The 19,638-nt window shown below is 38.1% G+C and overlaps 1 protein-coding gene across 1 annotated transcript in view; it reads right to left on the reverse strand.

Annotated features, from left to right (window-relative positions):
* The window catches only part of adamts6 (ADAM metallopeptidase with thrombospondin type 1 motif, 6), a 124,859-nt gene that overhangs the window by 70,577 nt on the left and 34,644 nt on the right, over window positions 1-19,638 (reverse strand). Inside the window, exons 8-10 of the mRNA XM_073829775.1 lie at window positions 17,698-17,803; window positions 13,682-13,828; window positions 5,515-5,656 (exon numbers count right to left, since the gene is read on the reverse strand). Coding sequence (XP_073685876.1) covers window positions 5,515-5,656; window positions 13,682-13,828; window positions 17,698-17,803 — 395 coding nt within the window. The remainder of the gene's footprint in view (window positions 1-5,514; window positions 5,657-13,681; window positions 13,829-17,697; window positions 17,804-19,638) is intronic.

Raw genomic sequence — 19,638 nt, forward strand, 5'->3', positions numbered from 1 at the left:
GTCGGTAGATCAAGGGCCAGGGCCGATGCCGGATGGAGGGGGCATTCACGGGCTTTGTCCCCCTCAAACGAGTTACTGTTCCCCCTTTTCTCTACCTGTTGATCTTGATCGATTTCGGAAACTAAAGTGAAAGCAAAAAAATAAAAAATGCACGCTTTTGTGAGTGTCAGCAACTGCGATTTAAGATTGCACGCTTCCCACCAGAAATGCCCTCTTCCCCTCCTCGGCTCAACATGATATCGCTACATCTGTCCTGGAGGAGGACCCTAACGTCTTGCCCTGGCTCCTCCACCAGCTCTGCCCTGGTCAGTCATCACTGTACCATCGCCACAGACTTTCAGGATCTCTGCTGCACATTCCTGCACCCCTACAGTTCCGTCTGACTCCTTCTTCCCTCAGGCTCCACCACGGGTCTCGCTCTGTCGTCCCCACAGTTCCCAGCGCCCTGACTTCTCCTCGCCAGGACTCTGCCTTAGCCTCCTGGTCCTTCAGTGTTACCTGGTCTCTCGGTTCACTGTTTTCATTGTGTTTTGGTTTCATCTTCCTTGTTTTGTTATTTTGACCTTGGCCCCTTTCACACATAAAGACTTTTAGCTGTATACGCAAACATTTTGTATCGTATCACCGTTTCGCCCAGACGGATCCGGCATTCTGGGAGGATAAAACCGTTTTTTTTTAAACCGGGTTTCAGAGTGGTTAACTCTGAAAACAACACCTTTGCACTTTCGTGTGTACAGCCAATCCATATATTTTGTAAAACGTTGATGGCGTCACTCACAACCCTAGTCAGACACCGTTACAGAAACTACTGAGCCTATTAGCTTTACTAACTTTACTAGCTTTTATTTGGCTTCAATATAGAAAAGTGAAGCCAAAGCATCTTAGTATGGTCGCTGTCATCTTGGGAAAAATGACGTCATCTATCTATTAGGGATGCCACAATTTATTTATTTATTTATTTATTTATTTATTTTGGCTTTTAAACAATTTCTGTGCTGTTTTCTGCAATTGGTATTGGCCCATTTGCTTTAAAAAAAGGGCAATCTGAATCGATTTATATTATACAATACACTAAGGAATGTGTATTTTACTTTGCTGTAAAGTAAAATAAAGAAAGAATATTGGAACAAAAAAATATTTTTTTCTCCTTAAACTTTTACTGTTCCTATCGCCTAAGCAAAGAATAAAAAAAACACCCTGATGTGCCAAGTTATCATAACTAAACCCAAAACCAAACTAAAAACTGTGGTTAAAAAAATGAGGTCTGTTTTCGTGGGCTGTTTTCTATCTATCTAATTGTCTGTCTGTCTAGCTCTCTCTGTATTGAATTATATTGTTCAGTTTTGCACTTCTTGTCAAAAAAATCTTATTTTTGTTGATTAAAATTACATTCCATGCCAGTAAAACTGTACTAAAAGAGTAAGAATGATTCATATGAATATAACATTTTGTGCAGGTGCAAGAAAATGTAATATTGTATATATTTAATGAATCTCCTGTATATGATGTTTTGAGTGAGATAATTAACGACCCAAGTTTAAGATTTGTTTTGGTTGTAGCGAAAAGTGTTAAATCTTCAATGTAAACACAAATATTGGTACTAGCCAAGCATGCTTTGCAAGACAATGCCAGGAACTTGAAACATGAACATATCAGGTGTGATCAAATGTTTGCTACATTCTTGATACCTACGATGCCAAAACCTGCTGTATATGTACTAAAATCCAAGAGCTGATTTTAATTCAGAAGGTGGTTTGGACATAGAGAGCAAGACCGCCACTTAAAGAACTCTGAGGAGACATGATGACGGAGGTCAAGCAGTTATTTTTACCACTGACCCAGAGGAGACTAGCCAAAGGACATGATTTGTTCAGCAGGCAACATTACAAGAAGAGCTCTCCGATGTACAGAGCAGTGAGCAGGGGGAAAAAACGTGCTGTGAGTGAGTGCTGTGGTGTCTCATTTAGACTTGTAAAGAATATATCGAGTTTAAGTTTTTGTAACACTTGCCCTGATTGTGGAGAACTTTTGGAAGCTTTGAGAAACACAGGTGATAGCAATCAGCTGAGATTATTTTCACTTCCTTTGAGGGCCAGAAGCGAGGCTGCCAAGTCGATACTCTCTTGTAGCAGGTCACATGATGCCGTGAATGTTGTCGAAATTAAAGATCGTTGTTTTATCAGCACCTGAAACAAGCTTCGCCGAGCACCGTTTGAAGTCGGGCCACATATCTTTCAGAGAAAGCCCATACTTGAGGTTTGTTTCTTTTCCTGCCGAATCCCCAGACTTTTGGAAATGATAATGATTTTACCCAAAGAATAACAAACTTAAGCAAATAAACTGACACGGGGAGGAAAAAAAGGCTTGAATGAAGCCAGGAAAATTAATGATCAATAAGAGATGGTGCTCTGCTTAGTACAAATATGCGGCTTTGCTTTCTACACCAGAAAAGAATTAAATTACCCGAGATTACAGAGTTCTTTTGTTTCATTGAGAGATATATCCGACAGTGGGTTAACGCTTGCCAAAAAGAGAACCCTGTAATTTCTCTCTTAAGATCATAACTGTGGTATAGATCAGCATGGAAGACGGTCATGTAAAGAAAAAAAGTCTCGCATTCCCTTGGCTCAAGTTTAATACAGCGTGTAGTGTTAGTGGATTCTGACAATCTTCTTTTTTTCTGCCAACCATCTGTTTAATACATGCCTTTGGAGAATTATAACCACACCAGCAGACCAGAGGTTTGAATTTGGTTTGGAAAAACTGTTACGGAGAGATAAACACACACAGGGGGGTGGACGAAAAATTTGAAACCTAAAAATATATTAATATCAAAGACCTAATAAGGAGTATGACCACCTTTTGCCTTCGATTCTTCCTGGAATGCTGTCATACACATCCTGAATGGTGTGGGGTGGAATTCACCCTATTCTTCAAGAAACAAAAAACCCGTGAGCCTGAGGGTCTTTAGGACAAAGGCAGTGGAAATCTATTCCTAAATCTATTCTGCTTCAAATCAGTGGTGTTTAGATCTAGTGACTAGGGAGGATGTGGGACGCATTAGACTCTATCTTTCTGTTTATTAAACCACCAATTAATTAGCAGTGTATATGGGGAGATTATCACCATGGAACATGGGAACATCATAAAAAAATATTTAGTGGCAGTGGAGAGCACCTAGTATGGTAAAGTGGTCTCAATGATTTCAGTGTGACTGGGTCATTTTGAGGTTGGACATTAGGTATTGTTCTGTGTGTGTGGTTATCTGTACGAGTGAACTTGTGACATGTGTAACTTCTATGCTGAGATTGTATGTTTTGAATATGATGTCTTGAGACTGACTTGAAGACTTGAAATAATTGTTTTGTAATTTATTTGTAGTTTATTCACTTTTAACATTTTTTGACCCTGGACCACAAAAGTAAGTCACACAGGTATATTTGTAGCAATAGCCAACAATACATTGCAACAATAAATTGTCAAAATTATTGATTTTTATTTTATGCCAAAAATCATTAGGACATTAAGTAGAGTTCATGTTTCATGAAGATATTTTGTAAATTTCCTACCATAAATATATAAAAACTTAAGTTTTGATTAATAATATGCATTGCTGAGAACTTCATTTGGACGACTTTAAAGGCAATTTTCTTAGTATTTTGATTTTTTTTTTTTTTTTTTTGCACCCTCAGATTCCAGATTTTCAAATAGCTGTATCTCGGCCAAATATTGTCATATCCTAACAAACAATACACCAATAGAAAGCATCCAGAAATCTAAATTTAGCAAAAAAATTGACCCTTATGACTGGTTTTGTGGTGCAGGGTCACATTTGACATCTTTAATATAACATAAATTACGTCTCTTACTAAAATATGTAGTAGAAAACCCATGAAAGATTTACATTATTTTAAAATATCCACATCTTTTGGGACTATGAGAGGCACCATTGTTTTTGATGATGTGAAATGGTTGCACTCTGTGAGCTACGGTCGATACCTGTTGCTATTTTTACCGCAACACAACTGAAAACAAAATACTCATATGATGACCACAGCTAGTGAAAGAGCTCACAGATGGTGATGGATATAAGTGTAGGTTTAAATCAAATGCCGTACCATCAATTTTTCCTCACAAGGAGTCAAAAGGCCCCTGACATCCCTTACGAAAAAGACATTTAGTATACTTCTTTTAAACTAAAATATAGGAAAGTATACTTCCAGTCTACATTTTATGCACTTCTCAGAATTGTGCTTTATATACTTCTCAGAAATATACTTAAAATGACATTTAAGTATACTTGACTTATACTTTGAAAAAGTCTAAATATACTTGAGCTCTACTTGTGCTCTGAGAATCTGTGTTTTCATTGTTATACGCTAGGGGCGCTATTACACATCTTCTGTACAGAATTTCCAAAACACAAGTGAAGAAGAAACCGAAACAACAGATGATTCCACATGTAATCTAACACAATGGTCAGACATGAAACAGCATCAAAACCAGAGATATGTAAATCTGTGTAACGTTATGGAATAAAATGTCGACTCATGAGGAGGTAATAATGACTGTCAGGCTTTGGATAGTTTATCAACTCCATCTACGTTTTGATTATCATGTATACTCTTTTTACTTTTAGCTTTTTGTTCAAAATGTTGTTTATTTATTTATTTATGAAACTAACCCACATTCAAGTGCTAGAATCAAATGTTTTTGCCTACAAGCAGATACCCTGTTTTTTCTTTTGATGTTTTGTATGTTCAGATATTCATATAACAAAATATATACAAATTAATACCTAAATAGGGACATAGTAGTATACTTAAAGTTGTAAAGTTCACTTAAAGAAAACTTATGAGTATACTTGTAGAAAATTACTAAACTAGTAGTTTACTGAGACTATACTTCAAAGTGCACTAAAAAGTATTTAATTAGCACACTATCAGTATATCTATAAGTTCACTTTCAGTATGTTCAGTACAAACTAAAAACAGATTGTGTATTCAAAAACTAGTTGTGTACTCAAAGTTTACTACTGTTATACTTAAATGTATACTTTTATATACTAGAACGTGGGCCAATTTAGTCCCAAGGAGTACTGAAATAGTACACTTTAAAGTATGCTACTAGTACACTGATATTTCTATACTTACTACATAAAGTATACTTAATAAAATGAACTTGAAGTATACTTCTTTTTGGTAAGGGATAGCAGCACTGGCTCAACCAATGGCATAAGTTTGAGAAACCTGTTTAAAAACAGGTATTATTTTTGCAATACCATTTGCTGACACTAGTGGAAGACATATTATACAATTCACTTTTAAAAGCTAGTAATTTTTACTTTTAATCAACACTAAAGGTTTACCAGTTTTAAAAAGCAATCATGTTTGAAGCAGAATTGTGCCGTTCTCTGACACAAAAATGCCAAAAATTCTTGGTGCCTGAGCCAGCAAATGTCACTATGTGAGCATGACATTCCCAGAGTATGGTAGTGTGTTGCAGCCTTCTTACCCCATATTTGCACTGACGGGAGGAGGCACCGTACTGGAAACGACACTGCTCATCTGCATCGTACACCTGCCCTGGAGCCACAGTGGGGTACAGGAAGTCTCGTTTCAGAGGCTCATTGTCCAGACACGTTCCTCGACCTGAGCTGTCAAAAAAACAAACCTTCAATGGGATTGGCTCCTCTACAGAGGTTTCATTTGTGTCCGACAAGAGAAGTCTTGTGACAAAATCTCACATGAAAGCAAATGGAAAGGCGTATTGTTAATGGGAATTAGCAAACGAGAAACCTGAAAAATACAGAACAGCAAAATGACAAACAGTGGCCATGAAAGGCTGAGATTTGGACTTATATGGTACTGCGGTGCTCCTATGGAATCCTTTGAAGAGCCAATAAAATGACGAAAGAGACTGAACGAGCAAAGAAACGCAGAAGGTACCGGAGGTCACGCGTCCAGTCAAACTTGTGTTTAGTCTGTTTAGTCAGCTAGAAATATGAACGCTCCCGAGAAACCCTCAAAAAAGGGCCACTGCTCCGTCTGCAGCGAACAAAGTGAATAAATAGAGCCAAAGCAGAGGCCAGGCGGTGCATGTTTTGTTGGACTGTGTTTATTCTGAGTTCAGAAGTGGGTCTTGTTTTATTCTCGGCGTCCCCGTTACGGATGCTTTTCCCCCCTCCCTGGCGTGCGCAAGCGGCTAAGAGACGTGTCCGCCCCACGCCGCTGCTGTCCGCCGGAGTAAAACAGCCAATTATTATCCCGCTGGCTTTTCCAGCAGCATGCCGCGGAATACGCTCTCCTTCTCTCTGAGGGAATAGTGGGCTCGCTAACAACATAAACGCTAACATTTCATCCTGCTGGAGAGCAGGCGGCTCTATTCTAGGTTCTGTCTGGCATTCGCATGATTGCTGCAACTGAACGCGCAACCTAAAGCATGTTAACCAACCACCCCACCGCGTGCTGCTAAAAGCAACATTGCCTCTAAAGAGAGTGAGTTTACATTGCATCAGCCAAGACACACTAACCCTTCTGACGGTATGCCATTACATTTTCAGACACTTTCTTCAAGGAATATGTGTCTAACTCGCACATTTATTGGTCTGAAGACAGAAAAATGGGCAGGCGTGACTTCAGAACTTAAATTACAACTATTTGTTTTCATATATTGGAGGCCAGAGCTAGTTGTCACTGGGGCTTTAACTGGGGCTTTAAAATCACATAGTTCTTAAATTATTTTATATACTATGTATAATATTGTAAAATATTTAACATTTACACTATATTGCCAAAAGTATTGGAAAAGTATGAACATGTTTGACTAGTTTAGTAATTTCCATGAGTATAAATCTTAATGTTTAAGCAAATAATTATATTATAGGGTATTGTGTGCTTCCAAATTTAAAGCAACAGTTCAGACAGGACCCTTTTCTATTCTAACATGACAATGCATCTGTGTATAAAGCAAGGTTCAAAAAGATACTATTAATTTAGTCAGTGTTGAAGAACTTGACTGGTCTGGTATAACCAAGTCCTACTCACAGTTGAACACCTTTAAATGCAGACCTTGAGCCAAAAACTCATCACCAAACACCAATGACTTGTACATTCACTATCTGGACAAAAGTATTGGGACACCACTTCTTTAGAACAGAAAAATCATTAAAAGGAGGTAATTGGTGATGAGTGTTTTTGGCTCAAGGTCTACCTTTACAGTCACACCAGAGGTGTTCAACTGGGATTAGGACTTGGCTTTATGCAGACCCAGTCAAGTTCTTCCACACTGACTGAATCAATAATTTCTTTTTGAACCTTGTTTATACACAAATGCACTGTCATGTTAAAATAGAAAAGGGTCCTGTCCAAACTGTTACTCCAAAATAAAATCATACAATTCCCTAGGATATCATTATATGCTTAACATTACTCATGGAAATGACAAAAGTAGTCAAACCTGTTCATTAGAATGGGGGTGTCCTAATGCTTTTGGCAATATAGTATATATTTAAATAATTGTCATGAGGAAAATTGAAAATAAACCTACCCTTAATCATTTTAACTAGAGCAAACAATTTAATTTGTTTCCCCCTACCTTATTATTAGCTAAATATAATACATTTGCTAAATGTGGTTGATAAAAAGGTATTTGAAAATATATTTAGATGTCTGAAAAAACATCCTATGGATCTGGTTTCTGTAGTGCATTCAAGAGGAAGCATTAGGTGAAACAGGGATCTCTGGCTTCCCACCACAACACTGGAAGTCTAATCTAATTAAAAACTAAACCAAATACATTGGAAAGGAAAGAAACACATAAGCTCTAGCCTGGGGGGTAACCGATGTTGTATTTGGTTTCATCCATTTAGTTTTCTATTTTTTCCCATGTGTTTTGGTAGAATAATCCCCTCGCCAGGGAGAAAGACGAGTCTGAATATGTGCCCTTGTATTGGAATACACAAACAAAGACTGTTTATTTCTTTAGAGAGACAAAAATGGTCACTTTAAAAATGGACATGTTTATTTGACATGTCAACAAAACTTCCTTGGGTAAACTCATTACAGCGAGCAGATATGCCAGCAATGAAAGGAAACTTAGTCAGTAACTATTTACAATATTTGAGCACAAAAAACAAATAGCTGAATAGGAAATTACAAAAAAATTACAGTTTGTTCTAGGAAATCATCTAACCTAGTGTCTGATCGATAACCATTTTTAACAAATCTAATTAGACGAGCAGCGGTTCAAGAGTGCTGGTATTTTGTATAAAACACAGAGATGCTTCAGTCGGTATCAGTTGTGCCAGTCTTTCTGGTTTAACAACACGCAACGGTTGATGCTGCTTTTGCTTCATTTGGAATTATTTTCTTTGCCAGAGTAAAAATGGACAAAACAAGCATCCATGTTGTGTCTAAAATGTAAGTTTAGTGATATTAACTTGTCCGGAAACAAGGTGGCCAATGGTTGACATTATAACAAAACTGCAGAAATCTAATTAAATGTTTATTTGACACCTTTTTACTCAGTATTTTTCACTAATGTTTGAGAAATGTTTAATTTTATGACTCAACTGGCCAAAAGGAACATTTAATGGCTTAAAATGAGCATATCAGCCAATTAATTCACCTGTCCAATATATGAGATTCACAGTAATAATGACAAAACTGTAAACACAAGGCTTTTTTCCAAAAGCCGCAGTATTTACGGAAAGTTCCTACTGTACATGTACAAACAAGCACACTAAAATAAGTCAAAATCTACAGCCAAACACCGGTTTCTGGTAGTGTTGGGCGATATGCACAATTTTCATATCGTCCTATCGTCAGCCTATGAGATCGCCGATACACCATACTATCGTGCTAATTTATTTAATGACATGTAAATATGTCAATATGTAATAAATTCCTTATTCGTTTTGTAAGGGCAGTGCATGTGACTAAGTTGTGCGTGTACAGAGCGCTGACAGTAGTTCTGTTGGATAGGTTTAAGTTTACTTTCGGTTTCATTCTCTGCAATCTTCAGGGAGCAGTAAATGTGCGTGCGTGAATGTAAATGAATGTATCTTTCTTTTACTCGTCATATTGCGATAATGTTACCGCTGTATGTCTGATCTTTGTCATCAGTTCATGTTGTAGTTCAGTTCACAGTCTCAGCCTCAGACGTCACGCCCACGGAACGTTGGCTAAACGTCTGATGCATATGGTACACTTAACTGGAAACACTTCAGGAATGTCGAAGTCGTCATCTGATTCGTTGAATTTGACCGGATTTCCAGGAGACGCGAGTGTCGCGTTTATATTCGGTCCGCCGGGAAACAAAGCGCAGACTGATTAACTCAGCGTTTTGCTAAAAGGTGCTTATGCAGACGCCATTGTTGTTATACACATTTGCGACGTTCGCGAACAAATTACTGACTTACTGCTTGTTCTCCCTCTTCTTCGTTATCTTTCAATGCTGGTTATTTCAATGACTGACTTGTTGCACGCCAGTTTGTTGTTGTGGGGGCATTTCCACGCACCGAACGTGACGCTGAACGAAACAAACTGTGATTGGTTGTTTGACATGTCGATCAAACAGTCTTATGGGCGGGCCTTGGCCAACTAAAGCTGCCATGAATTCCAGACCTTCAGCCGTCAGTCTGAAGGTCTGGCTACGCGAGACTATTCAGTTCATATTGATTGTGGAGAAATGGTGCCCGTGTAATTCACCTGCGTATGTTTAGTGCCATTTTATCGCATCGTAATTCTAGTTAATGCATACAGATGTTACTGAGGTGAATGTTTATGTTTACTGTATACAGACGGATTCTCATATATCGTATTTAATTCAGCCTAAACCACATTTTACTACCTCTGTTATCCTAATGACTGTCTACACTTAATCTATGTACACTGTATGATGAATAAATCTCTTATCCATTTTCACTGCACGTTTACACCGCGGCAAGTTTCTGAGGCATCCTAGAACCGACTCTCCGCACTGCATCGCTAAAGTTAGGTGCCTTTTTGACGCATAATAATAATAATAATAATAATCGTCTTACTATCGTCAAAGGCATCAGCAACAGGCGATATCTTTGACTATCGTCGATACACGATACTATCGTCTATTGGCACAACCCTAGTTTCTGGCGAAGAAAGATCCATCCACACATCCAGAATCTGCTAGATGGGGATGTTGCGGTAATAGACTAGAATTATCATAGCAGAGGCGTTTCACTGCCAAAGATTACATCAACCTGAGATTTCAGAGAAGGTCCATTATTGATGAATTGCTCGGTGCTAAGCAAATCCAGAAAAGGAAGGTTAGTATTCAACCTCAATCCGAAATGGTCACAGATGACACGGTGTGATTATACAACAGGGAGTTCATCCCAAACCAACAGAGCAGCATTTCTTTGTGTTTGTGTGGGAAGTTGGCACGCGATGATAAAGCTTCTGATGCCTGCGATGGCTGTGATGTTAATCTTCTTCCATGAGGTCATTCACCAGGAAAACTTTTTGACAGCCATGGCAACCGCTATTATTTTCTTGTCTTACGTTAAGCTTACAATTCACAGACTAGGCCTATGACTGCCTACTACAGATCAACTTCCACACTCTCATCTAGCCATGAACAGCTTCTTTTTAAAAAAAATAAATAAATAAAAATAAGGCGACTGTTAAGTAGCATTATGCTTTGGTGTTAAAATAGAGAGTAAAATCAGAAAAGTTATCCTCTAACTGCACACTCCAGATTTAATCAAGTTAGTTAAAATGTTCCGTTTGGCAATTTAGATTTCAGAAGGGTGCTCACAGACACCCCCTTTCTCAAAGTACTAAGGGCCTCATTTGGGACAAGGCCAATCTGCCTGGATTGCTGCTACATAAGATTTTGAAGTCACGGTGCACAGGTTTTCATCAATCCATTTGGAAGAAAAGTCATATTTACAATACACCAGGATGCTACAATGAGCATTTTTAAGGAAAAACTAGCCACTACATTTGTTACTGTAAGATATTCAGAGGTTTATTGGAGATAATAATGCATAGTTATCCACATGCGGCAGGTTTTGTGTTGTTGAGTTGCCATCTTTAACTGTCTAAATGTCACATAAGTGAAATTTTGTGGGCAAAAGGTCCATTATCTATTGTCATTAGTGAGGCACTTTATAAAGCAATGCTCTCACAGAAGTCACTTTTAAACCAAGCGGTTTTCTATTCATCAACACAGTGAATCCACATTAACAGTTTAAACCTGTTGTAAAATCTGTATTGGGAAATGTTTTGCCATGCCGCAAACTTCCCAGTCACATTTCTACAGAATTTCTACTATTTCAAACTAACTGGATTTCACCCACAAAAATCTGCCGAACAACCGTAATTGTGAGTGCATCTTATGCATGACACAACTGTGATCAAATATTTGTCATGCATAACCTCTCCTAGTTGTACAGTGAGGGAAACAATTATTTGACCCCCTGCTGATTTTGTATGTTTCCCCAACGACAAAAAAATGGTCTATAGTCTTAATGGTAGCTTTATTTTAACAGTGAGAGACAGAATAAAAAAAAAAAACGCATTTAAAAAAAGTTATAAAATGATTTGCATTTTAATGATTGAAATAAGTATCAGCAAGATTTCTGGCTCCCAGTTGTCTTTTATACAGGTAACGAGCTGAAATTAGGAGCACTCTTAAATGGAGTGCTCATAATCTCAGCTTGTTACCTGTATAAAAGACACCTGTCCACAGAAGCAATCAATCAGACAGATTTCAAACTCTCCACCATGGCCAAAACCAAAGAGCTGTCCAAGGATGTTAGGGACAAGATTGTAGACCTACACAAGGCTGGAATGGACTACAACGCCAAGCAACTAGGTGAGAAGGTGACAACAGTTGGTGCGATTATTTGCAAATGGAAGAAACACAAAATAACTGTCAATCTCCCTCGGTCTGAGGCTCCATGCAAGATCTCACCTTGTGGAGTTTCAATGATCAGGGAGGATCTTGTCAATGATCTCAAGGCAGCTGGGACCATAGTCACCAAGAAAACAATTGGTAACACACTATGCCGTGAAGGACTGAAATCCTGCAGCGCCTGCAAGGTCTCCCTGCTCAAGTACAGGCCCATCTGAAGTTTGCCAATGAACATCTGAATGATTCAGAGGAGAACTGGGTGAAAATGTTGTGGTCAGATGAGATCAAAATTGAGGTCCTTGGCATCAACTCAACTCGTCATATTTGGAGGAGGAGGAATGCTGCCTATGACCCCAAGAACACCGTCCCCACTGTCAAACATGGAGGTGGAAACATTATGCTTTGGGGGTGTTTCTCTGCTAAGGGGACAGTATTTAAAAAGTATTTTTTGCGAAATACTTATTTCACTCATTAAAATGCAAATAAATGTATAACTTTTTTGAAATTCGTTTTTTTTTTCTGGATTTTTTGTTGTTATTCTGTGTCTCACTGTTAACCCCTTAGCATTCCTGTCAAACTTAACTCAATGCAAAACATTCCGTGGGTGGAACGTTGGAACGCTAAGGGGTTAAAATAAACCTACCATTAAAATTATAGACTGGTAATTTCTTTGTCAGTGGGCAAACGTACAAAATCAGCAGGGGATAAAGTAACTTCTTCCCTCACTGTAGTTTGATTGATCTAGATGAAGCCGAGCTACAATGCTTATCTAGGGCTTTAGTGCAAGTTCGCAAAAAAAAAACAAAAAAAAAACTGGTATTATTTCAGACGGAAGAAACAAAGACACAAAGACAAGTTTTATTCTGACCTAAATCAAATGTTTAGAGTGCCTGTAAACTTAAATAGTCAAAGAATGTGTTCACAAAGTGTTCTTACACTTAATTTCAGTAGTCCACTTTAGACATTCTACCAACTACATTTCAACTAAAGCCCAAAGTATACTTCACTTTGGGTTCGTGAGGGTCCACATACAGTGTGCGTGATGCAAATTTCATCACCAGAATAGTATGTGTGTACTATACACACGCCACCCGATTTGTATGTGCAGGTCACACATGCACACTAAATTTGCTTTGCACTAATCAGTTGTTCCACAAGGTGGCAACACTGGCCCGGGCCGTTGCTTCAGAGTAGAAAATGAAACTAAAGAGATGGAACAACAACAGCAACAAAATAGCAGTGGCTGCAATAATAACAAATGGCAGCATTGACAAGGGATTGTTTGAGAGGGTTTTAAGCAGTGTTGGGGCATTACAAGTAATGTGAGTTATGTAATCAGACTAATTTGTTCAAGTAACTAGTAAAGTAACGCATTTAACTTTGTAATTTACAAGAAAATTCGAGAGGCTGCAACTTTAGTTTAAAAGAGTACAAAGACATTTTATTGGTCATAACTCTTGGAGAAAAATAGCACAGACACCGGACAAAGATTAAAGGAACACTCCACTTTTTTTTGGAAATAGGCTCATTCTCCAACTCCCCCCGAGTTAATACGTTTTTTGAAATCCATTCAGCCGTTCTCCTGTTCTGGCGATATCACTTTTAGCATAGCTTAGCATAGATCATTGAATCCTATGAGACCAATAGCATCGTATTCAAAAATGACCAATGAGTTTCGGTATTTGTCCTATTTAAAACTGGTTGAAAAGTAGTAATTCTGGACTAGGATATCCTTTATGCATTATGTTATATATGATTACATTCAACCGCTCTTTTCACTTACTCCAAAAAGCTGGTGATATAGTCCTTGCTGCAGGCTGACCAGGAGAAGGGGTTGGTGTTGGCTGTGATGTGGGCCGCCATTAGCTTGGCTGTCTCGTGACCTTTGGTCCCGCAGGAGTTCCCGATCCCATCGTGGTTCATGCCGAAACTGTGAGACAAGTGGCAGATCATAAGCTTTGATGGATCATGTCAATCACATCACCCACCCCACACACAAGCAAACAAGCTCGGGCAGCACTGAAAGATCAGGAGTGGAGGACGTCTCCTTCAGCTAAGCTGTAAAGATAGGCTCTCTCAGGCACGGTAACAGCTGTGCGAAGAGGACAAACGGGTCAAAGGCCAGAGGCTGTCTGGAGCTCCGAAGGAACGTGAAAGTTGTAATCACCACCCTGATCCAGGCCTGTCAATCAATAATTACAAGTTTAAGCAGACCTCAATCAAGCAGTCATCTCTTAATGAACCTGTCCTGCCTTTCCCCCTTCCTCCAAGCGGCTTTCATCTGCTCACGGGCCATCGGCATACAAGACTGCTGAAGCATTCAGCCACATTCCTTGCCGGCAACTCCACAAATACATCATTTGAGCCGTGCAAATTTTGTTCCCTTACATATCTGTCTGGATATTGTATAAAAAAGTCAGATCACCTTACGGCGAGACCTCGAAGCTTTCAGTGTCGGCCGGGGTCTATCCAAAATCAGCGTTTAATGCATATAACATACCCCCCACCACATCACACAACTCCTCTGTGTTTTTTTAAGGTGCACATTTATGACATTTCACTCTACTCTCAATATAAATCAGCGCGGGAGAAACCTTCCCCACAAGAAGCAGGGGCTATTTTTACAACCGCTCCACAACAGAAGCAGACGCAAGACATAATAGAGGAAATTGCCATCTCGCTGAACTTAGCCGAAAAGCTACATAGACCAATAGATCATGGTTATTTTTCTAAGCTTTCAGGATAGGGTTCATTTGTCCAGACTGTCATTTGCATAAAGATGTGTGTGCAGGCGGTTTACGCTTTGCATTTTGGCTGGAGGATTATACATAGTAATGGCCACAATAAAACAAATCCAGACACACATACACTATGAGATGTGAAAGCGTCACATGTAGAATACTGAGCAATTTTTCAACCACAAGGTCATTAAGCATTCAGGGGTGAATTCACTGAACAGTTGCACCACTTTTGCATGCTGTATTTCATTTGCTATCCAATTTAGCAATCCAATTTATGTTAAATTCTCTGAAACAGGTGTCAAATAAGATCAAGAAAAGAAAACAATATATGTACAGTATATTAAAATTAATACAAAAATATTTAAACTAAAAAGTTCTTAAGGTCATTGCACACTGAGTCAATTTTGTATGTTTTTCCGTGTTTTTTTTTTTTCATCTGTGTTATCCTTTCCTATCAAAATGCTTGCTACGGATGCGAAAATGCAGAGAATCAAACCTGATCTGAACTTTTTAATGATAGAAGAAAGTTTCGAAGGCAGTGTGTAAACGTGATTGACACGGCATGACGTCGTATTTATTTTTTAATGTGAGATTTAAGATTTCAGACAAAAAGTTTTGATTCAGTGTGCAATGACCTTTAGACATGTCACTTTTTTTTTTACCTATATCACGAATAACTAATTCATAGATAACAAAAAAGCTTTTGAGGTGTTACACCACCTGACCACCTGAACTAAGCTTGCCTAACTAAGTTATTAAAACATGCAATTTTCTAGTATATTAAAAGATCATTTTAAGAGACTTTGACAATCAATCATATGGGGTCTCCATGTATGTGCATGTTGGTTGAACTACATTTCAAATAAACTTTTTTGATAAAATACAATTTTCTTGAGCAACTAAATATTACACCAACTACTTTTTAGGTTTTCTTTTTAAAAATGTAATTTTTTAAAGAGGCTTTTTTCTTCATTATGATATATAAACATTGCGTCAGGATGCTCATACAGGAAAAGTGAGTTTGAATCTGGCTTGCAACATTCTTATATCTGTTCTCCCTAGTTATTTCCTCTCCTAGGTCTTTGATTCTATGAATATAAGTGCAAAAAATGTATAGAAATTCACTGTACACAAGGCAATTTAAACTAATAGTTCACACAAAAATGACAATTCCACCATCGCTTGCTCATTGACTACATAGCGAATGACTTCCATAGTATTTGGCTACTGTCAACTGTTTGGTTCCCCACATTCTTCAAAATATCTTATTTTGTGTTGAGCTGAAGTAAGAAACATCCTGTTTTAATACGCATTTTAAAGTATCGCATCAGAAACGAGTCATGGAAAGCCAAATAATGTGCAAAAATGTGTTTACGCTCGCTTGAGGTGGTTTTTGACTTGTAGGAAAATGGGTTAATGCAAATAAAGGGAGATGGAAATGCATTTGCAGAATAAATAACTCCTTGCGCATTAAAAAGTCATGTTACTTTGCACTATAGGATGGCATAACCTAACTAACCAGTGGACTGACCTTGTTGCACAGCATCTGAAATGTTATGGTCACAGCTGACATCCACCTCTGAAAGCAGTGACTACATTTATTGTGTTTTGCCTGCTCGCCCTGATATCAAAACATTGCGTCATGGTGCTCATACAGTGAGTTTGAATTTAGCTTGTAACATTATTGTATTCTTTCCCCCTAATTTTTTTCCTCTCCTAGGTCTTTGATTCTATGAATATAAGTGCCAAAAATGTATATGAATTCACTGTAAACAAGACAATTTAAAGGGATAGTTAACCCAAAAATGACAATTCCACCATTGCTTGCTCATTGACTACATAGTCATTGACTTCCATAGTATTTTTTTCTCTCCATACTATGGACGTCAATGGCTAGTGTCAACTGTTTAGTCACCCACATTCTTTAAAATATCTTTTTTGTGTTGAGCTGAATAAAGAAACTCATCAGGTTTGGAAAGCCATTAGGGTGAGTAAACAATAGCTACGTTTCCATAAACCTGTTTTAATGGGTATGTTACAGTATTTGGAAATGTGATGGAAACGCCAAATTTAGGAAAACAAAATTGCAAAAAAAAAATGTACGCTTGTTTGGGGTGGTTTTCAACTTTGCTGAATAAATTCCTCCATGCGCATCGACAAAGTCATGTGACTTTGTGCGATGGGATGGCATAACTTGACTAACAAGCTGATCTGTTGTCCAAAATGTTGTGGTCATCAAAGTATTTCCACATAATTTCCTCCCAGAACTGTCTTACACGACTGCGTTCCCAAACAGCAGGTAATGACGGCATTTACTATGTTTTGTCGGCTCGCTCTGATATCTTAAATCTATCATTGCGTCATAGTGCTCATACAGGGAAAGTGAGTTTGAATCTGGCTTGCAACATTCTAGTATCCTTTTCCCCTAATTATTTTGTGTTAAACATCTTTGATTCTATTAAAAAAATGCCAAAAATGTGTGCTAATTTAACGTAAACAAAATGATTTAAAGGGATAGTTCACCTAAAAACGATTCCGCCATCGCTTACTCACTGACTACATTGACTTCCATAGCATTCATTGTGTTTCGTCTGCTCGCTCTGAGCCGCAAGTAATTTATTATATATGAAAATTATGTGGCTTCTATTTTTCTTAGTGATATTTAGTGCCAGTTTATCAGGAAGTGGCAATTTTGTTTTCTTTGACTCGTAGAATGGAAACGGTGCTTATTCACAAATGGGATGAACTGATTAAGAACAATTAACATATATCACTTTTTTTTTCATATGTGACCACAAAACCAGTATTAAGTTGCATGGGTATATTTGTAGCAATAGCCAAAAATACATTTTATGGCTTAATAATAATTGATTTTTCATTTATGCCATCCTAATAAACTATACATCAATGGAAAGCTAATTTATTTATTAATATTTTATGTATAAATCTTAATTTCAAAAAATTGTAACCTTATGACTGGTTTTGTGGTGCAGGGTATGTGCATAACATGCAAATAGAGAGAAACATAGAGACAAATAGAGAGAGAAAGTATACTCACTTGTGTCCGATCTCATGTGCAATAGTGAAGGCTGAGCCAAGGCCTATATCTTCATTAATACTACAGCTCCTCTCTGGCTCACACATTCCAGCTACGGACGCCAAACCTGACCGCATACACACAAAAACACACACAGACACACACGAGGTCAGGTCAAGGTGTAGAAGTGCTACACTGAGTCACCACCATAAAATGAGATTCTTCACATTAACCTCGACACCACTGAACTTGAAGCTGGTGAAAAGTTTATGCAAAAGTTTTTTTTAAATCACCAGGGGGTGGGTCAGCACTGACGGCTAGACGATTAAATAAAAAAAACAACTGATGTTGTAGCTGGAAAATGTCTAGACAAGGGGGTTAGATTTATAAATTCTACATCTGGTAACAAGGGACCACCTAGTAATTCAAGCCAGAGCTCGGAATTCAAGAAAACACATCACTTTGTGCCCCTAAAATATAGATGTTTTTATTATTCAAGGTTTCAGAGTTGCAAAAGGAGTGCAAGAAATCATTGTTTTCTTAATCCTGTTATGTTTGTTTTGTTCCAAATGAGATTTAGTTGACAATTTTGGGGTATTAATGCAAAACCCACATAAGCTGACATTTACTGCTGACAGTGTTTTGGTCCCAGGCCTACAGGGACTTGGCTTTCAGAGAGGTTTGTACTTTTTTAAGCCTTACGTTGCACTGTCATTTTCCCTGCCATAAATAAACAGGCCTGTTATTTAATTGGTATGGAATGAAGGAAACATTAAATCTACTCTCTGTTTTTATGTAGCAACTTTTGTTGCAAACCTCCTCAGTGTGGCAGCACTGACATAGAGCACTTGAAACTCATTTTTTTCTGTGCACTGCCTACATAGGCAGCTTAAAGGAACACTCCACTTTTTTTGGAAATAGGCACATTCTCCAACTCCCCCCGAGTTAATAAATCGAGTTTTACCGTTTTAAGTCATTCTCCTGTTCTGGCGATATCACTTTTAGCATAGCTTAGCATAGATCATTGAATCCTATGAGACCAATATAGCATCGCGTTCAAAAATGACCAACGAGTTTCGATATTTGTCCTATTTAAAACTTGACTCTTCTGTAGTTCTATCGTGTACTAAGACCGGTGGAAAATGTAAAGCTGCGATTTTCTAGGCCGATAAGATTAGGAACTACACTCCCGTTCCGGCGTAATAGTCAAGGAAGTTTGCTGCCGTAATATGGACGCAGCAGGCGCAGTAATATCACACAGCGCCGAAATTAGTTCCCAGCTAACGAGGAAAGCTCCCTGTGCATGCAGTTGGTCACGTTGTGCTGCGATGTGCTGCGTGATATTACTGCGCCTGCTGCATCCATGTTATGGCAGCAAACTTCCAAGCATCTTTACATTTTCCGCCGGTCTTAGTACACGATATAATTGCAGAAGAGTCAAGTTTTAAATAGGACAAATACCGAAACTCGTTGGTCATTTTTGAATGCGATGCTATTGGTCTAGTAGGATTCAATGATCTATGCTAAGCTATGCTATATCGCCAGAACAGGAGAACGGCTGAATGGATTTCAAAACGGTAAAAATCGACTTATTAACTCGGGGGGAGTTGGAGAATTAGCCTATTTCCAAAAAAAGTGGAGTGTTCCTTTAAGGACTGAAATGTAACATTAGAACTGACTGATTTAGAACACTCTGCATAGACAATACTCGACATTATGCAAAGTACAATTGGGAAACTACTCACAAATGAGGTTTGGATCATCATGTTGATAACCTCACAACATGTTAATCCAATAAGCTTAAAAATACAGACAAAAAAGGATTGTCTTTACATTTTTTGATACATTAATAAGAATTCATATGAATTTCTTCGGTAAAAACAAAAAAAGAGAAATTTGAGGAAATAATCACTCTTTAAAGTAATAATCACTCAAAAGTATCAAAATGCTAACTTTCTGCCA

The sequence above is a fragment of the Garra rufa genome, chromosome 23 (assembly GCF_049309525.1).
Source record: "Garra rufa chromosome 23, GarRuf1.0, whole genome shotgun sequence".
Lineage (NCBI taxonomy): Eukaryota > Metazoa > Chordata > Actinopteri > Cypriniformes > Cyprinidae > Garra > Garra rufa.